This window comes from Mobula birostris, chromosome 5 (assembly GCF_030028105.1).
Source record: "Mobula birostris isolate sMobBir1 chromosome 5, sMobBir1.hap1, whole genome shotgun sequence".
In the NCBI taxonomy this organism is placed as follows: Eukaryota; Metazoa; Chordata; class Chondrichthyes; order Myliobatiformes; family Myliobatidae; genus Mobula; species Mobula birostris.
In genome coordinates, this window is record NC_092374.1 from 28,280,494 (window position 1) to 28,297,052 (window position 16,559).

The 16,559-nt window shown below is 44.5% G+C and overlaps 1 protein-coding gene across 1 annotated transcript in view; it reads right to left on the reverse strand.

Moving 5' to 3' along the window:
* Positions 1-1,768: 1,768 nt before the first annotated feature.
* The window catches only part of enpp6 (ectonucleotide pyrophosphatase/phosphodiesterase 6), a 65,656-nt gene continuing 50,865 nt past the window's right edge, over positions 1,769-16,559 (reverse strand). Inside the window, exons 7-8 of the mRNA XM_072257127.1 lie at positions 11,566-11,689; positions 1,769-2,028 (exon numbers count right to left, since the gene is read on the reverse strand). Of these exons, the coding sequence (XP_072113228.1) occupies positions 1,823-2,028; positions 11,566-11,689 (330 nt within the window). The 3' untranslated portion in view covers positions 1,769-1,822. The remainder of the gene's footprint in view (positions 2,029-11,565; positions 11,690-16,559) is intronic.

A 16,559-nucleotide genomic window follows, 5' to 3' on the forward strand; every position in this document is an offset into this window, starting at 1 on the left:
ACCCAATCCTATCTGAACTGAGCAGGAAGTTCATAAAACGCTTGATAGTATTGTAGAGAGACAACAGATAGCTTCTGTTTGGTGATGTTGCTCTGTGAAGACGATGCTTCTTTCTTGGTTTGCCCGTTCAAAGGGTAGTGTACCTATTGTCCTTTTCCTTAAACTGACCTCCTCAGGCCGTAGCTGCATATTGGTGATGTCAATGCCGTGGGATCAGAGTACCTGGTGTTTAGGTCTGTTATTGTTGGAATTGTCCATAAAGGCTGATTTATACTTCTGCGTACACTCTACGCCGTAGCCTACGCCGTTGTAAGCATTTATACTTGTGCGTTGGTGTGCCTGCGTCGCTCTGCAATTCACCACCAAAACGCTGGTTGGCGGTGGGCTTTCTATGCCACTGTGTTGAGTTTGTGTACTTCGAACAACGGCGACTGAAACTGAACGCATCATGTTCAACGTTTATTAGCTCCAACAACAAGTTACTTTTATTGAAATTGCTGCATCGCAGAAAAGAGAGAAGACGTCGGAGGAGATGGTGAGTATGACCATTGAACGGATTGAGGCAGAAAGAGGGTGAATTTTCTGTGCTTGTCCGGCCATTAAGTGACGTGGACGAGGAAATGCATTTCAAATACTTCTGGATGTCGGCAGGTAGATTTGACGATTTGACGAGAAGAAGTAGCTGGAAATGCGATGCTACCAAGTGGACCAATCACAGTTGTTGCGGTCTGCATCACCGCGACGCGTAGTTACATTTTTGGGGAGGTGCGCATCAGGCTACGGCATATTGTATGTGGCTACGCCGTACCTACGGCGTAGATTCGACGCAGAAGTATAAATTGGCCCTAAGAGCCCTTACATACCTGGCCCTGAAGTTCCTCACTTCCCACCGCACCCCTCTTTTTAGCTGTTCCCTGATTTGCTGAGATCCTCCAGCATTCTGTGTGTGTTGTTCAAGATTTCCAGCATTTGCAAAAGCAGGTGTTTATGATTTGCTGCACCTTGGAGTACTGCCCCCTCTTAGCCCTGCTCTAAAGCACAGTTTTAACTTTGTCATTGAGTCTCTGGAGTAAGATTAACCAAGGTTAAAGGTGAGTGCATCGCACCTGAGATACAGCTGAACCATTATCATAATCAACTCCACGTGAACCGGTATCGAGGGGTGTGATCTTCTCAGCAAGTGTACTTATGGCATAATCACAATGCACATATTCAACCTTGAAAGGGAACCCTTAAATGCAGCCACCTTCATCCCAGTAGGCAACTCAGTAATCATTTACGTTATTTTCAGTAATGCTCCTTAAACAATTAGATAGGGTAAATGGAAGCATGCTTTTTCCACTAAGGTTGGGTGAGATTACAATTGGAGGTCATGGGTTAAGGGTGAAAGGTGAAATGTTTAAAGGAAACATCTGGGAGAACTTGACTCAGAGGATGTGTGTGTGTGGAATGAAATTCCAATGGAAATGGTAGATGGGGGTTTGATTTCAACATTTAAGAGAAATTTAGATAAGTACATGAATGGGAGAGGTACAAAGGGCTATGATCCTGATGCAGGTTGATGGGACTAGACAGATTAATAGTTTGGCATGGATTAGGTGGGCTGAAGGACCTGCTTCCAGGCTGTGGTGTTCAATGACTAGTTTTTGTACTGAAGTCTTAAAATATGCCTTTGCCCCAAAAATATACTTTTAAAGAAATACAAGTCCAAAGTTTCATTACAAAATTTGATGTTAGAAACAAATTGAAGAATAACCAAATACAACAATCTTGGCCAAAATTTTATTTAAAATAACAAACACTGAAAGGACTTAAAAACATATTAGAAAAGCATCCAGGCAAGTGTTACTGTCATCATGATGATACCAGCTTCTGCTCTGAGGGTCACAATGGACTTGTTTCTCAGCATTAACTCCACTTGGGACCAGGAACCATTGTTTGGCAATGGCTCGATTCCAGCAACATGACACATGATGTTATAGACGTCAACCACCCTAATCGCAGGAACCTTGCAGTTCACTCTGAAATCTGAATAAATAATACAGATTAGTTTGAAACTTATTTTGAAGTGCTGGCCATTATCAAAATATTATAGTATTTAAGAAAAATCTACTTTCTAGTTAAGGAGGAAATTAGAGCACAAAAAATATAAAAATAGAGCACAATTAGCCATTAGGGTCTCTGAGTTTGCTCTGACATGCTGTCATAGCTGATTTGTTATCCCTCTCAACCCCATTCTCCTACCTGCTCCCTGTAAACTTTGACCCTATTAATCAAGAACCTATCAAGCTCCATTTTAAATATAACCAATGATATTAAATATAACCTCCATGCCAAAGAATTCCTGAGACTCTGGCTGAAGAAATTCCTCCTCATCTTTGTTCAAGAGGAATGTCCTTCTATTCTGATGCTGTGTCCTTTGGTCCTAGACTCTTCCACTATAGGAACATCTTTTCCACATTCACCCAATCTAAGTGTTTTGATTTTTCAATGGTATTTCCCTTCCATCTCCTGACACCGAAACCATTTCTACCATCGACAGACCGTGTCAGAATCATGACTTATGTAACTCCAGCAATGCTTAAAGGAGTTTGACTCAGTCCAGAAGAAAATTGTCCACTAGATTGGCACCACTCAAAATATTTGCTCCCTCCTCCATTGGCAATTCAGAGTTACGTTCCATCTACAAAATGAACTGCAGCAACACAACAAGTCTTCTGAAATAATTGTCCCAAATCGAAGGCCTTTAGCATACAGGATCTCTCCTGGTTACAGCAAAGTTCTTGTTCTTGAGGTCTGTTTGTAATCTGAACAGCCTGCAAGTTGGAAATGAGCCTGTGGGCAAAGTTCACACATGGTAGAACATGCCTGCAGAGCCGGGTCATCCCACTGGAATAGACACCCTGCAGAAGCATTTTAAATCCTTTTTTTTTTTTTTTTTGCTATTGTTAATAATAAAGCTGATATTAATGAATTTAGCCTGAGCATAATAATGAATTTTTTTTCTTTAAAAGACAAGGTTTTAAATACTACTGACAGTTTTTAGAAAGGATACATCTTCTGGACCAGACAGTGTGACTCTAGATAGGATTTACAAGATGGACAAAGTGTTAACTAGAATATATTTTATAATTCAATTAGACAAATTTCCAGCTGGTGTCAAGAACAATTGCCCGCAGCTTCACAACAGCTGTCAAATCCATTCCACAGGTCCACCAAATGCTTGTAGTGCAGTAGTCGGGCATTTAGAAATGTAGGAAACCTACAGCACAGTACAGGCCCTTCGGCCCACAAAGCTGTGCCAAACATGTCCTTCCTTTAGAAATTACCTAGGGTTACTCATAGCCCTCTATTTTTCTAAGCTCCATGTACCTATCCAGGAATCTCTTTAAAAGACCCTATCGTATCTGCCTCCACCACTGTCACTGGCAGCCCATTCCACACACACACCATTCTTTGCGTTTTTTAAAAAAAACTTACCCCGATATCTCCCCTGTACCTACTTCCAAGCACCTTAATACTGTGCCCTCTTGGCCATTTCAGCCCTGGGGAAAAAGCCTCTGACTATCCACACGATCAATGTCTCTCATTATCTTATACACCTCTATCAGGCATTTGTTTGTGGGGAGGATCTGTGTACATATACAAAGAAATCTGGTACATGGCAATATATTCCACCCTGATTTTAAATACATTGCTATCCCTTTATGGAATCTCCTCCTCTCAACAGTACTGTGGGCACTGAAAGTGCAGTTGGTCAGAAAGGAGCTCTACCTCTGCTTGTGTGGGTTTCAACTGCTACTGAAGGCAGGTAATGAAGGGAAAAAGGGAAAAAAAAATCACACAGGCAAAATATTGCTGGTCTCAAAGTTCAAAGTTACTATATACAACCTTGAGATTTATTTTCTCTTCTGGGGAAGGTGGGACCTGTACAGATTGGATGGGTTGCACCTGAACTCGAGGGGGAGCAATATCCTTGCAGGTAGGTTTGCTAGCAGGGTCCGGGAGGGTTTAAACTAATTTGCTAGGGGGATGGGACCCAGAGCGATAGAGCAGTGAAAGAATTGCATGGAGTAAAGCCAGATCTAACATACAGAGAGGCTTTGAGGAAAGAGAAGCAGAATAAACGGCGTAAAGACAGTAAGGTAGAAGGGCTGAAATGTGTGTACCTCAATGCAAGAAGCATCAGGAACAAAGGTGATGAACAGAGAGCTTGGATACATACATGGAATTATGATGTAGTGGCCATTACAGAGACTTGGCTGGCACCAGGGCAGGAATGGATTCTCAATGTTCCTGGATTTCAGTGCTTTAACAGGGATAGAGGGGGTGGAAAAAGGGGAGGAGGGGTGGCATTACTGGTCAGGGATACTATTACAGCTACAGAAAGGGTGGGTAATGTAGCAGGATCCTCTTTTGAGTCAGTATGGGTAGAAGTCAGGAACAGGAAGGGAGCAGTTACTCTATTGCTGGTATTCTATAGGCCACCTGGTAGCAGCAGAGATACATAGGAGCAGATTGGGAGGCAGATTTTGGAAAGGTGCAAAAATAAAAGGGTAGTTATCATGGGTGACTTTAACTTCCCTAACATTGATTGGCACCTGATTAGCTCCAAGTGTTTAGATGGGGCAGAGTTTGTTAAGTGTGTCCAGGATGGATTCCTGTCACAGTATGTGGACAGGCCGACCAGGGGGAATGCCATACTAGATCTAGTACTAGGTAATGAACTGGGTCAGGTCACAGATCTGTCAGTGGGTGAGCATCTGGGGGACAGTGATCACTGCTCCCTGGCCTTTAGCATTATCATGGAAAAGGACAGAATCGGAGAACACAGGAAAATTTTTAATTGGGGAAAGGCAAATTATGAGGCTATAAGGCTAGAACTTGCGGGTGTGAATTGGGATGATGTTTTTGCAGGGAAATGTACTATGGACATGTGGTCGATGCTTAGAGATCTCTTGCGGGATATAAGGGATAAATTTGTCCCGGTGAGGAAGCTAAAGAATGGTAGGGTGAAGGAACCATGGGTGACAAGTGAGGTGGAAAATCTAGTCAGGTGGAAGAAGACAGCATACATGAGGTTTAGGAAGCAAGGATCAGATGGGTCTATTGAGGAATATAGGGAAGCAAGAAAGGAGCTTAAGAAGGGGCTGAGAAGAGCAAGAAGGGGGCATGAGAAGGCCTTGGCGAGTAGGGTAAAGGAAAACCCCAAGGCATTCTTCAATTATGTGAAGAACAAAAGGATGACAGGAGTGAAGGTAGGACCGATTAGAGATAAAGGTGGGAAGATGTGCCTGGAGGCTGTGGAAGTGAGCAAGGTCCTCAATGAATACTTCTCTTCGGTATTCACCGATGAAAGGGAACTTGATGATGGTGAGGACAATATGAGTGAGGTTGATGTTTTGGAGCATGTTGATATTAAGGGAGAGGAGGTGTTGGAGTTGTTAAAATACATTAAGACAAATAAGTCCCCGGGACCTGACGGAATATTCCCCAGGCTGCTCCACGAGGCGAGAGGAGAGATTGCTGAGCCTCTGGCTAGGATCTTTATGTCCTCGTTGTCCATGGGAATGGTACCGGAGGATTGGAGGGAGGCAAATGTTGTCCCCTTGTTCAAAAAAGGTAGTAGGGATAGTTCGGGTAAGTATAGACCAGTGAGCCTTACGTCTGTGGTGGGAAAGCTATTGGAAAAGATTCTTAGAGATAAGATCTATAGACATTTAGAGAATCATGGTCTGATCAGGGACAGTCAGCATGGCTTTGTGAAGGGCAGATCGTGTCTAACAAGCCTGATAGAGTTCTTTGAGGAGGTGACCAGGCATATAGATGAGGGTACTGCAGTGTATGTGATCTATATGGATTTTAGTAAGGCATTTGACAAGGTTCCACACGGTAGGCTTATTCAGAAAGTTAGAAGGCATGGGATCCAGGGAAGTTTGGCCAGGTGGATTCAGAATTGGCTTGCCTGCAGAAGGCAGAGGGTGGTGGTGGAGGGAGTACATTTAGATTGGAGGATTGTGACTGGTGGTGTCCCACAAGGATCTGTTCTGGGACCTCTACTTTTCATGATTTTTATTAACGACCTGGATGTGGGGGTAGAAGGGTAGGTTGGCAAGTTTGCAGATGACACAAAGGTTGGTGGCGTTGTAGATAGTGTAGAGGATTGTCAAAGATTGCAGAGAGACATTGATAGGATGCAGAAGTGGGCTGAGAAGTGGCAGATGGAGTTCAACCTGGAGAAGTGTGAGGTGGTACACTTTGGAAGGACAAACTCCAAGGCAGAGTACAAAGTAAATGGCAGGATACTTGGTAGTGTGGAGGAGCAGAGGGATCTCGGGGTACATGTCCACAGATCCCTGAAAGTTGCATCACAGGTGGATAGGGTAGTTAAGAAAGCTTATGGGGTGTTAGCTTTCATAAGTCGAGGGATAGAGTTTAAGAGTCGCGATGTAATGATGCAGCTCTATAAAACTCTGGTTAGGCCACACTTGGATTACCGTGTCCAGTTCTGGTCACCTCACTATAGGAAGGATGTGGACGCATTGGAAAGGGTACAGAGGAGATTTACCAGGATGCTGCCTGGTTTAGAAAGTATGCATTATGATCAGAGATTAAGGGAGCTAGGGCTTCTCTCTTTGGAGAGAAGGAGGATGAGAGGAGACGTGATAGAGGTGTACAAGATATTAAGAGGAATAGATAGAATGGATAGCTGGCGCCTCTTCCCCAGGGCACCACTGCTCAATACAAGAGGACATGGCTTTAGGGTAAGGGGTGGGAAGTTCAAGGGGGATATTAGAGGAAGGTTTTTTACTCAGAAAATGCACTGCCTGAGTCAGTGGTGGAGGCAGATACACTAGTGAAGTTTAAGAGACTGCTAGACAGGTATATGGAGGAATTTAAGGTGGGGGCTTGTATGGGAGGCAGGGTTTGAGGGTCGGCACAACATTGTGGGCCAAAGGGTCTGTACTGTGCTGTACTATTCTATGTTCTTGTGGGCAACTGCATTAAATACAAGAAACACAGTGGAATCAATGAAAGATTGCACGCAACAGGTCAGACAAACAAACAAAAAAAAACTGTGCAAATACAAACCAGAAAGAAAAATAATAATTAATAAGCAATTTTAATTAATAATTTAATACTAATTTATTTTAATAAGCACGTAAGCACAATAAGCACGTGTTGGCACATGGCCAAGCGGTTAAGGCGTTCATCTAGTGATTTGAAGGTCGCCAGTTCGAGCCTTGGCTGAGACAGCGTGTGTGTCCTTGAGCAAGGCACTTAACCTCACATTGCTCTGCGACAACACCGGTGCCAAGCTGTATGGGTCCTAATGCCCTTCCCTTGGACAACATCGGTGGCGTGGAGAGGGGAGACTTGCTGCATGGGCAACTGCTGGTCTTCCATAAAACCTAGCCCAGGCCTGCGCCCTGGAAATTTTCCAAGGCGCAAATTCATGGTCTCATGAGACTAACGGATGCTTATATATACAAAAAAAATAAGCAATATACAGTATGTTAAGAACATGAGATGAAGAGTCCTTGAAAGTGAGTCCATTGGCTGTGGGTACAGTTCAGTGATGCTGCAAGTTAAGTTGAATGAAGTTATTCCCATTGTTTCAAGACCCTGATGGTTGAGGGGTAATTACAGTTCCTGAACCTGGTGGTGTGGTCCTGAAGCTCTTGTATCTCCTTCCTGATGGCAGCACCAAGAGGAGGACGCGGCCTGGATCCTTGATGATGCTGCCTTTCTGCCACAGCACTCCATGTAACTGTGCTCAATGGTGGGAAGGACTTTGCCCATGATGGACTGGGCCATATCCATTACTTTTTGTAGGCTTTTTCTATCCAAGGGCATTGGTGTTTCCACACCAGGCCATGATGCAACCAGTCCTCCACTGCACATCTATAAAAGGATATCAACGTTTTTGATGACTTCCCACACTTTTTCAAACTTCTAAGAAAGTAAAGGTGCTGCCATGCTTTCTTAGTAATGGCACTTGCATTCCAGACGCAGGATATATCTTCTGAAATGATAATACTGAGGAATTTAAAGTTGCTGACCCTCTTCACGTCTGATTCCCCCAATGAGTACTGGCTCATGCACCTCCAGTTTCCTTCTCCTGAAGTCAATAATTAGCTCCTTGGTCTTGCTGAAATTGAGAGGGAGGTTGTTGTTATGGCACCACTTAGCCAGATTTTCAATCTCCCTTCCATATGTTGATTCATCACCACTTTTGATTTGGCCAATGACGGCAGTTTCCTCAGCAAGTTTCGACATGGCATTGGAGCTGTGCTTAGCCTCACAGCCATAAATATAAAATGAGCTTAGCAGGAGTCTAAGTAACACAGCCTTGTGCTGAATGAGATTGTGGAGGCACTGGTATAACTGAAGCCTTCTGGGAGCAGGTGGATAATTCTGATTGCCGAAGCGAGAGGTTAAAGTGATCAGGGAACACTCCAGCCAGTGGATCAGCTTTAGTACTTGGCCAACTACCCCATCTGGGACAGTTTGCTTTCCCTGGGTTCACCCACCTGAAGGTTGCTCTCATGGCGACCACAGAGACTGAAATCACAGGGTCATAAGGGGCTGTGGGAGTTTATGAAGGTGCCTCCATGTTTTGATGGACAAATCTAGCAAAAAAAAAAAGGCACTGAGCACATCTAGGAGCGAAGCCTTGTTGTCAGCTCTGTCGCTTGGTTTCACTTTGTAGCAGGTGACAGCTTTCAAGCCCGGGCACGACTGTTGAGCATCCTGCACTGATTCAAGTTTGGTCTGGAATTACCATTTTGCATGTGAGATGGCTTTCTGGTCCCTATTTAACTTAATCACCAGAACTGAAAGCCACTGATCTGGCCCTCAGCAGATTGCGGATCTCGTGGTTCATCCAGGGATTCTGGTTGAGGAGGACTCTGAATGACTTTGTGGGGACACACTCGTCTACGACTGTTTTAGAAAGTCCATGACAACCATGATGTATTTGTTCATATCCCCTGATGAATCCTTGAACATTACCCAGTCAACTGACTCAAAGCAGGACCATAGCTACTCCACTGCTTCCTGTGACCACCATTGTTGTCCTCTCCTCTGGAACCTTGCTCGTTAGCCTCTGCCTATATGCAGGATGTGGGAGGAGGAGGACAGCCAAGTGATCAGGTTTCCCAAAATGTGGTGTAGGTATAGAATGGTAGTGTAACAGTGGTTGAGTGTGTTAGGACCCTCAGTGCTGCAGACACCGATGATAATTGGACATTTACATCTTTGGACTGTGGGAGGAAACCAGAGCACCCAGAGGAACCCATGTGGTCACAGGGAGAAAGTACAAGCTCTTTACAGACTGAGGCAGAAGTTGAACTAGGGTCACTGGTACTAGAAAGTTTTCTGCTAACAACTATACTGTTAAGCAATATACTTATAAGTTTTGTAAGCTGCCTGCAACACGTCGCCATGTTTCACTGGTGCCACCTTGTTGCTGTTCAGGTATTTTTGTTTCACTGAAAACAATAACCTTCACCTCCCATTTTCTCATTTAATCCCTTCCCCACCCTCCCACTTGCCACATGCCTTTCTTCCCCTCCCCCACCATCTTATTGGGGTTTTTTCCCTCCATTTCTAACAGTCCTGACGAAGGCTGTTAGCCTGGAACATTGACCATTGATTGCCCTGGGGGAAGATGATGCCTGGCCTGTTGAGTTCCTCCAGCATCTGCAGAATCTCCCGAGTTTATTATTTTCTCCTAATGCCATTGTTTAGCAGTTTCAAAGTGATTAATTCAGAGAATTATTTCTGGTTCTGGCTCTGTTTTTGTTTTAAACATCGACAAAAGCAAGGGTGACCAAGGAGTGGGGGAGAGTAGGGTTTTCATTGGGACAAGGACATCACGAGTAGAGGCAAGGTGAGCAGATCAGTAACTGCAGCAGAAGTCCAGAAAACTAGCCAGACAGTTGGAGAGAAGGTTGCCTGGAGCTTATAAACCTTTCTGGGATGACATTCCATCTTAGACATTCTTCTCAATCAGGAAAGCCCACCAACTTTTTGAGGTGGCTGAAGAGAGCTGGGGTATGCACATCCATACTCGTGTCCTTCTACAGGTGTGAGGTTGAGAGCATTCTTACAAGCAGTGGCAGGAAGGCTCTGCAACAGGTAGTCAAAACTTCCCAACCCATTACTGGACTAACCTACCCATCACTGAGGACACGTATACAGAAAAGTGCCAGAAAAAGACTAGTAAGATCATGAAAGATTCCACTCACCCTGCTCAGACAGAGTACATGGCATTTAACTGCGACGAAGGTACTCTCAACACCGTAGAGAATGATACCATTAAGAAAGTCTTTGACTACAAGTACCTCGGGTCAAGAATGATGAGTTCAGAGAAGGACATAAAGGTACGGAAGGCACTGACGTGGAGGGCTATGAACGACATGAAGGAAATCTGTAAGTCAAACCTGACCAGAGGGCTTAAAAAGAGGATTTTCATAGTAGTCATAGTGTCCATTCTCACGTACGGATGTGAGGTGTGGACACTCACCAAGACAATGCGAAAGTCTCTAGATGGTTGCTATACACGAATGCTCCGGGTGGCTCTTGATGTGAGTTGGCAACAGCACATGACGAACGTCGAGCTCTATAACAACCTACCGATGCTCACCACTAAAATCGAGGCGAGAAGACTGAAACTAGCGGGGCACTGTCTACGCCACCCCGAGCTACCTGCCAGCCTAGTCATCATATGGGAGCCCAAGCATGGGAGGATGAACCCTGGGCGCCCTCCCAAGACTACGGTTAACACGCTCCTAGAAGACAGCGGCGCGGCTAATGTAGATGAACTGAACACACTGATGAGGGAGAGGGAGAAGTGGAGAGTCCGTCATCGTGCCCGACGCCGGCCCCCCTAGGCCTGAGTCGACGTAGCAGTAGTAGTTGTAGCACCCTGCTCATGGACTGTTTGTCCCACTCCCAGCAGGAAAGAGACTATTTAGAATCCTTGCCAGAACCATCAGACTTAAAAACTGTCCTTTCCCCAAGTAGCAAGGCTGATCAATACCTCCACCCACTAACCCACCAACATTACTTTATCATTTCCTGTCAGAGTCACTCTATGTGCAGACACTCCTGTGCCTAGAGTCACTCTATGGGCACGCAATCTATCTATATAAGCTATCTTATGTATTTGCATTTCTTAAGTTTTTGTTCTTTTATTATTGTGTTTTTCATCTTACCGTATTTTTTGTGCTGCACAGGATCTGGAGAATCAATTATTTCATTTTCCTTTACATTTGTGTACTGGAAATAATATTAAACAATCTTGAATCTAACAATTCCCTTTCGAATCTCCTTTGCATTGTAATCTTCAGTTCTCCGAAAGTACCCTCAAATCCTTTCTCTCGGGTCTACAGACTTCCTTCACACGCCACTCTTCCAATACATACTCCATTGTTAAAATGCATTCCATTACATCAAGGAATTTTCCGAGAATTCAAATCATTTGGCTAGATTTACATGTTTGATGCAGAGTCTGTTTTGCACACCAGATAATAATTAAAGTATTGTATTCAATGTTACCTGGTCCGTATGCCAGAAAGAACCCCTTCATATCCATCAGCTCATTGTCATAGCCATGCCACCCTTTCTGCCAACGGTCTTTGATCCCTGTTCCATTCCCCCAATAAGGCAGTTTTTGTATATTCTGAAAGAAAATAAAACACCTGTGACCTTGAGTTGCTACAAATTATTTTACTGTGATTAGCATTGCATAAATACATGTATAACTGAATCTCTAATTATTTCAGCAGGCTTGAAAACTACATAAAGATGTTTTTTGTTTCCTCTCTCCAAGAAATACTAGCCTGCATTTTTAGCCTGCTCTACTATAAGCCTACTGACTCTCACAGCTATCTGGACTATTCCTCTTCTCACCCTGTCTCTTGCAAAAACGCCATCCCCTTCTCGCAATTCCTCCGTCTTCGCCGCATCTGCTCTCAGGATGAGGCTTTCCATTCTAGGACGAGGGAGATGTCTTCCTTTTTTAAAGAAAGGGGCTTCCCTTCCTCCACTATCAACTCTGCTCTTAAACACATCTCCCCCATTTCACGTACATCTGCTCTCACTCCATCCTCCTGCCACCCGACCAGGAATAGGGTTCCCCTGGTCCTCACCTACCACCCCACCAGCCTCCGGGTCCAACATATTATTCTCCGTAACTTCCGCCACCTCCAACGGGATCCCACCACTAAGCACATCTTTCCCTCCCCCCCACCCCCTGCATTCCGCAGGATCGTTCCCTACGCAACTCCCTTGTCCATTCGTTCCCCCCCCATCCCTCCCCACTGATCTCCCTCCTGGCACTTATCCGTGTAAGCGGAACAAGTGCTACACATGCCCTTACACTTCCTCCCTTACCACCATTCAGGGCCCCAAACAGTCCTTCCAGGTGAGGCAACACTTCACCTGTGAGTCGACTGGGGTGATATACTGCGTCCGGTGCTCCTGATGTGGCCTTTTATATATTGGCGAGACCGGATGCAGACTGGGAGACCGCTTTGCTGAACATCTATGCTCTGTCCGCCAGAGAAAGCAGGATCTCCCAGTGGCCACACAGTGGCCATTCCCATTCTGACATGTCTATCCACGGTCTCCTCTTCTGTAAAGATGAAGCCACACTCAGGTTGGAGGAACAACACCTTATATTCCGTCTGGGTAGCCTCCAACCTGATGGCATGAACATCGACTTCTCTAACTTCCGCTAAGGCCCCACCTCCCCCTCATACCCCATCTGTTACTTATTTTTATGCACATATTCTTTCTCTCACTCTCCTTTTTCTCCCTCTGGGTCCCCCCCTCCCATCTTTCTTCCCAGACCTCCTGTCCCATGATCCTCTCGTATCCCCTTTTGCCTATCACCTGTCCAGCTCTTGGCTCCATCCCTCCCCCTCCTGTTCTCCTATCATTTTGGATCTCCCCCTCCCCCTCCAACTTTCAAATCCCTTACTCACTCTTCCTTCAGTTAGTCCTGACGAAGGGTCTCGGCCTGAAACGTCGACTGCACCTCTTCCTACAGATGCTGCCTGGCCTGCTGCGTTCACCAGCAACTTTGATGTGTGTAGCCTGCATTTTAGTTTGGAGGTGAGTTATGTGCAAAAGGTGGGTGTCAGATTGGAAAAGTCCTGAAGTAACGTGTGTGTGTCTATCTCTCTCTCTCCCTCTTCTCTCCCCCCCCCCGCCCCCCACCGCCACTCTGCTGGAGGAACTCAGATGAATAAACATCGACTGTTAATTCATTTCCACAGATGCTGCTTGAACTGCTGAGTTCCTCCAGCATTGTGTGTGTGTATGTGTGTGTGTGTGTGTTGCTCCAGATTCCTCTGCAGAATCTCCTGCGTTTATAAAGTGTAGAAGTTTTCTGAAATGTCTGCCGAAAGTTCCCAATTACTCAGGCTGGACACCTTTTGGGATGGAAAGTTGCTTAAAGATCAGAGATAAAGATTAGCTTTATTTGTCACATGTACATTGAAACATAAAGTGAAATGCATTGTGCTGGACAGTCCGCAAGTATCGCCACATGTGGTGCCATTATAGGATGCCCACAACTTTCTAACTCTAACCATAAGACCTTGGAATGTGGGAGGAAACCAGAACACCATGGAGGAACCCCACAGGGTAATGTGGAGAATGTACAAACTCCTTAAAGACAGCAGTGGGACACAAATCCCAATGTTACAGTGATGCACTAACCATTATGCTACTGTAAGACCATAAGATATAGGAGCAGAAGTAGGCCATTCAGCCCATCGAGTCTGCTCTGCCATTCAATCCTGGGGTGATCCAATTCTTCCAGTCATCCCCACTCCCCTGCCTTCTCCCATACTCTTTGATGCCCTGGCTAATCAAGAACCCATCTATCTCTGCCTTAAATACACCCAATGACTTGGCAACAAATGACTCGTGGCAACAAATTCCACAGATTTACCACCCTCTGACTAAAGTAATTTCTCTGCACCTATTCTAAATGGATGTCCTTCAATCCTGAAGTCATGTCCTCTTGTCCTAGGCTCCCCTACCATGGGAAATAACTTTGCCACACCTAATCTATTAACAAGGCCTTTTAACATTCGGAATGTTTCTATGGGATCCCACCCCCCCCATTCTCCTGAACTCCAGGGAATTCAGCCCAAGAGCTGCCAGATGTTCTTCATACAGTAACCCTTTCATTCCAGGAATCATTCTCATGAATCTTCTCTGAACCCTCTCCAATGATAGTATATCCTTTCTAAAATAAGGAGCCCAAAATTGCACACATTACTCCAAATGTGGTCTCACCAGTGCCTTATAGAGCCTCAACATCACATCCCTGCTCTTATATTCTATACCTTTAGGAATGAATGCCAACATTGCATTTGCATTCTTCAACACCGACTCAACCTGGAGGTTAACCTTTAGGGTATCCTGCACAAGGTCTCCCAAGTCCCTTTACATCACTGCATTTTGAATTCTCTCTCCATCTAAATAATAGTCTGCCTGTTTATTTCTTCCAGCAAAGTGCATGACCATACACTTTCCAACATTGTATTTCATTTGCCATTTCTTTGCCCATTCTCCTTCTAAGTCTCTCTGCAGGCTCTCTGTTTCCTCAGCACTACCTGCTCCTCCACCTATCTTTGTATCATTGGCAAATTTAGCTACAAATCTATTAATCCCATAGTCCAAATCATAGACGTACATTGTAAAAAGCAGCAGTCCCAACACTGACCCCTGTGGAACTCCACTGGTAACCGGCAGCCAGCCAGAATAGGATCCCTTTATTCCCACTCTCTGATTTCTGCTGATCAGCCGATGCTCCACCATGTTGATGTTATGGCTTACTAAAGTCTCCTTCAATTGCGTAAAATACGGTAATACTTTGATATGCATATGCCGGCATGCATGAACAAACAACATTGTGAACGTAGGCGAGCTGAGTGTGGTTGAAAGAGCTTTACATTGTGGATTTAGGACAGGTAGAAAATGTAGATAAAGCTACACTGAACCACAAAATGAAGACTGTCCTATCAGACGTGTCATGTCACTCTCAGTTGTATATACATTCCTGAATGATAAACATAAAGCAATTCAGTGCTACTAGCAAACTCAAACACACACAAAAAAAACAGCAGAGTCTCATGGGAGCAGGGAACTAGGATCTTGAAAAAGGACGAGTGCACACACAAAGTATGTTCTCTCACGACAAGGTTCCGAGGTAGGAGGAACCTGGTCATGTAGGTTTACTCTCTGCACCTAGACAACTGAGTAAGTGGATGGCAGTAATTTAATACTTGACAGGAAGATTTACCAGCCCATAAAATACGGGGTATAAAAGACATATTTGATAAATACACAGAAAGGAGAACTAAAGATGTAACACACAGAATGGTGGAGGATCCCAGCAGGTCAGGCAGCATCTAAGGAGAAGAACAAACAATCAACGTTTCGGGTTGAGAATATAGAGATCTCAATCCTGAGAAGGGTCTCAACCCAAAACGCCCACTGTTTATTCCTTTCCACAGATGCAGCCTGACCTGATGAGTTTCTCCAGCATTTTACATAAATTACTCTGGACTTCAGCATCTGCAGAATCTCTTGTAGTTATCAAGAACCAAATGAATTTGGCCACAGGCAATCATTCAAGGGATCCATTAAATCTTACAACTGGCAATCCATTCTGCCATCAAGAATTCTATCTGCAGAAAATCTGCAGCTCTCCTTTTTGCTCTGAATGTCGATCAAGACTGTTTAGGCTTGGCAAGTCAATGGCAACTGAATTGCTATCTGAGTTAGTGCATTGGGTATGTGCACAGGCTGGTTAAAAGCTGAGCATTACGTACTGGGAAATACTTGGGAACATGAAGTATGACTGACAGTTTCTAAGTGCCCTTCATATTCTGCATCGAGCCACCCAAAGTCAATTTGTCTATAGCTACATGAATCTAAATTATTGATTCTTAATTCTACAATACTGTACAAAAGTCTTGGCTTTATATACATTAGTTAGGTCTTAAGGTGGATAAGTCACCTGGACCAGATGGACTTCATTCTAGTGTCCTGAAAGACAGACTTCATTCTAGAGTCCTGAAAGAGGTTACTGAAGAGAATTGGTCATGATCTTTCAAGAATCACTTGATTCTGGCATGGTTCTGGAGCACTAGAAAATTGTAAATGTCACTCCACTCTTTAAGGGAGGAAGACAAAAGTGAGGAAATAATAGGCCAGTTTGCCTAACCTTAGTGGTTGGGAAAGTGTTAGAGTCCATTATTAAGGATGGGGTTTTGGGGTACTTGGAGACCAATGATAAAATAAGTCAAAGTCAGCATGGTTTCTGTAAAGGGAAATCTTGTCTGACAATTCTGTTAGAGTTCTTTGAGGAACTAACAAGCAGGGTGGACAAAGGAGAGGCAGTGGATATCGTTTAACTTAGATTTTCAGAAGGTATTTGATAAGGTGCCTCAAGAGGCTGCTTAAGATAAAATCCTGTGGCATTACAGGAAATGGCTGACAGGCTGGAGGCGGCGAATGGAAATAAAGGG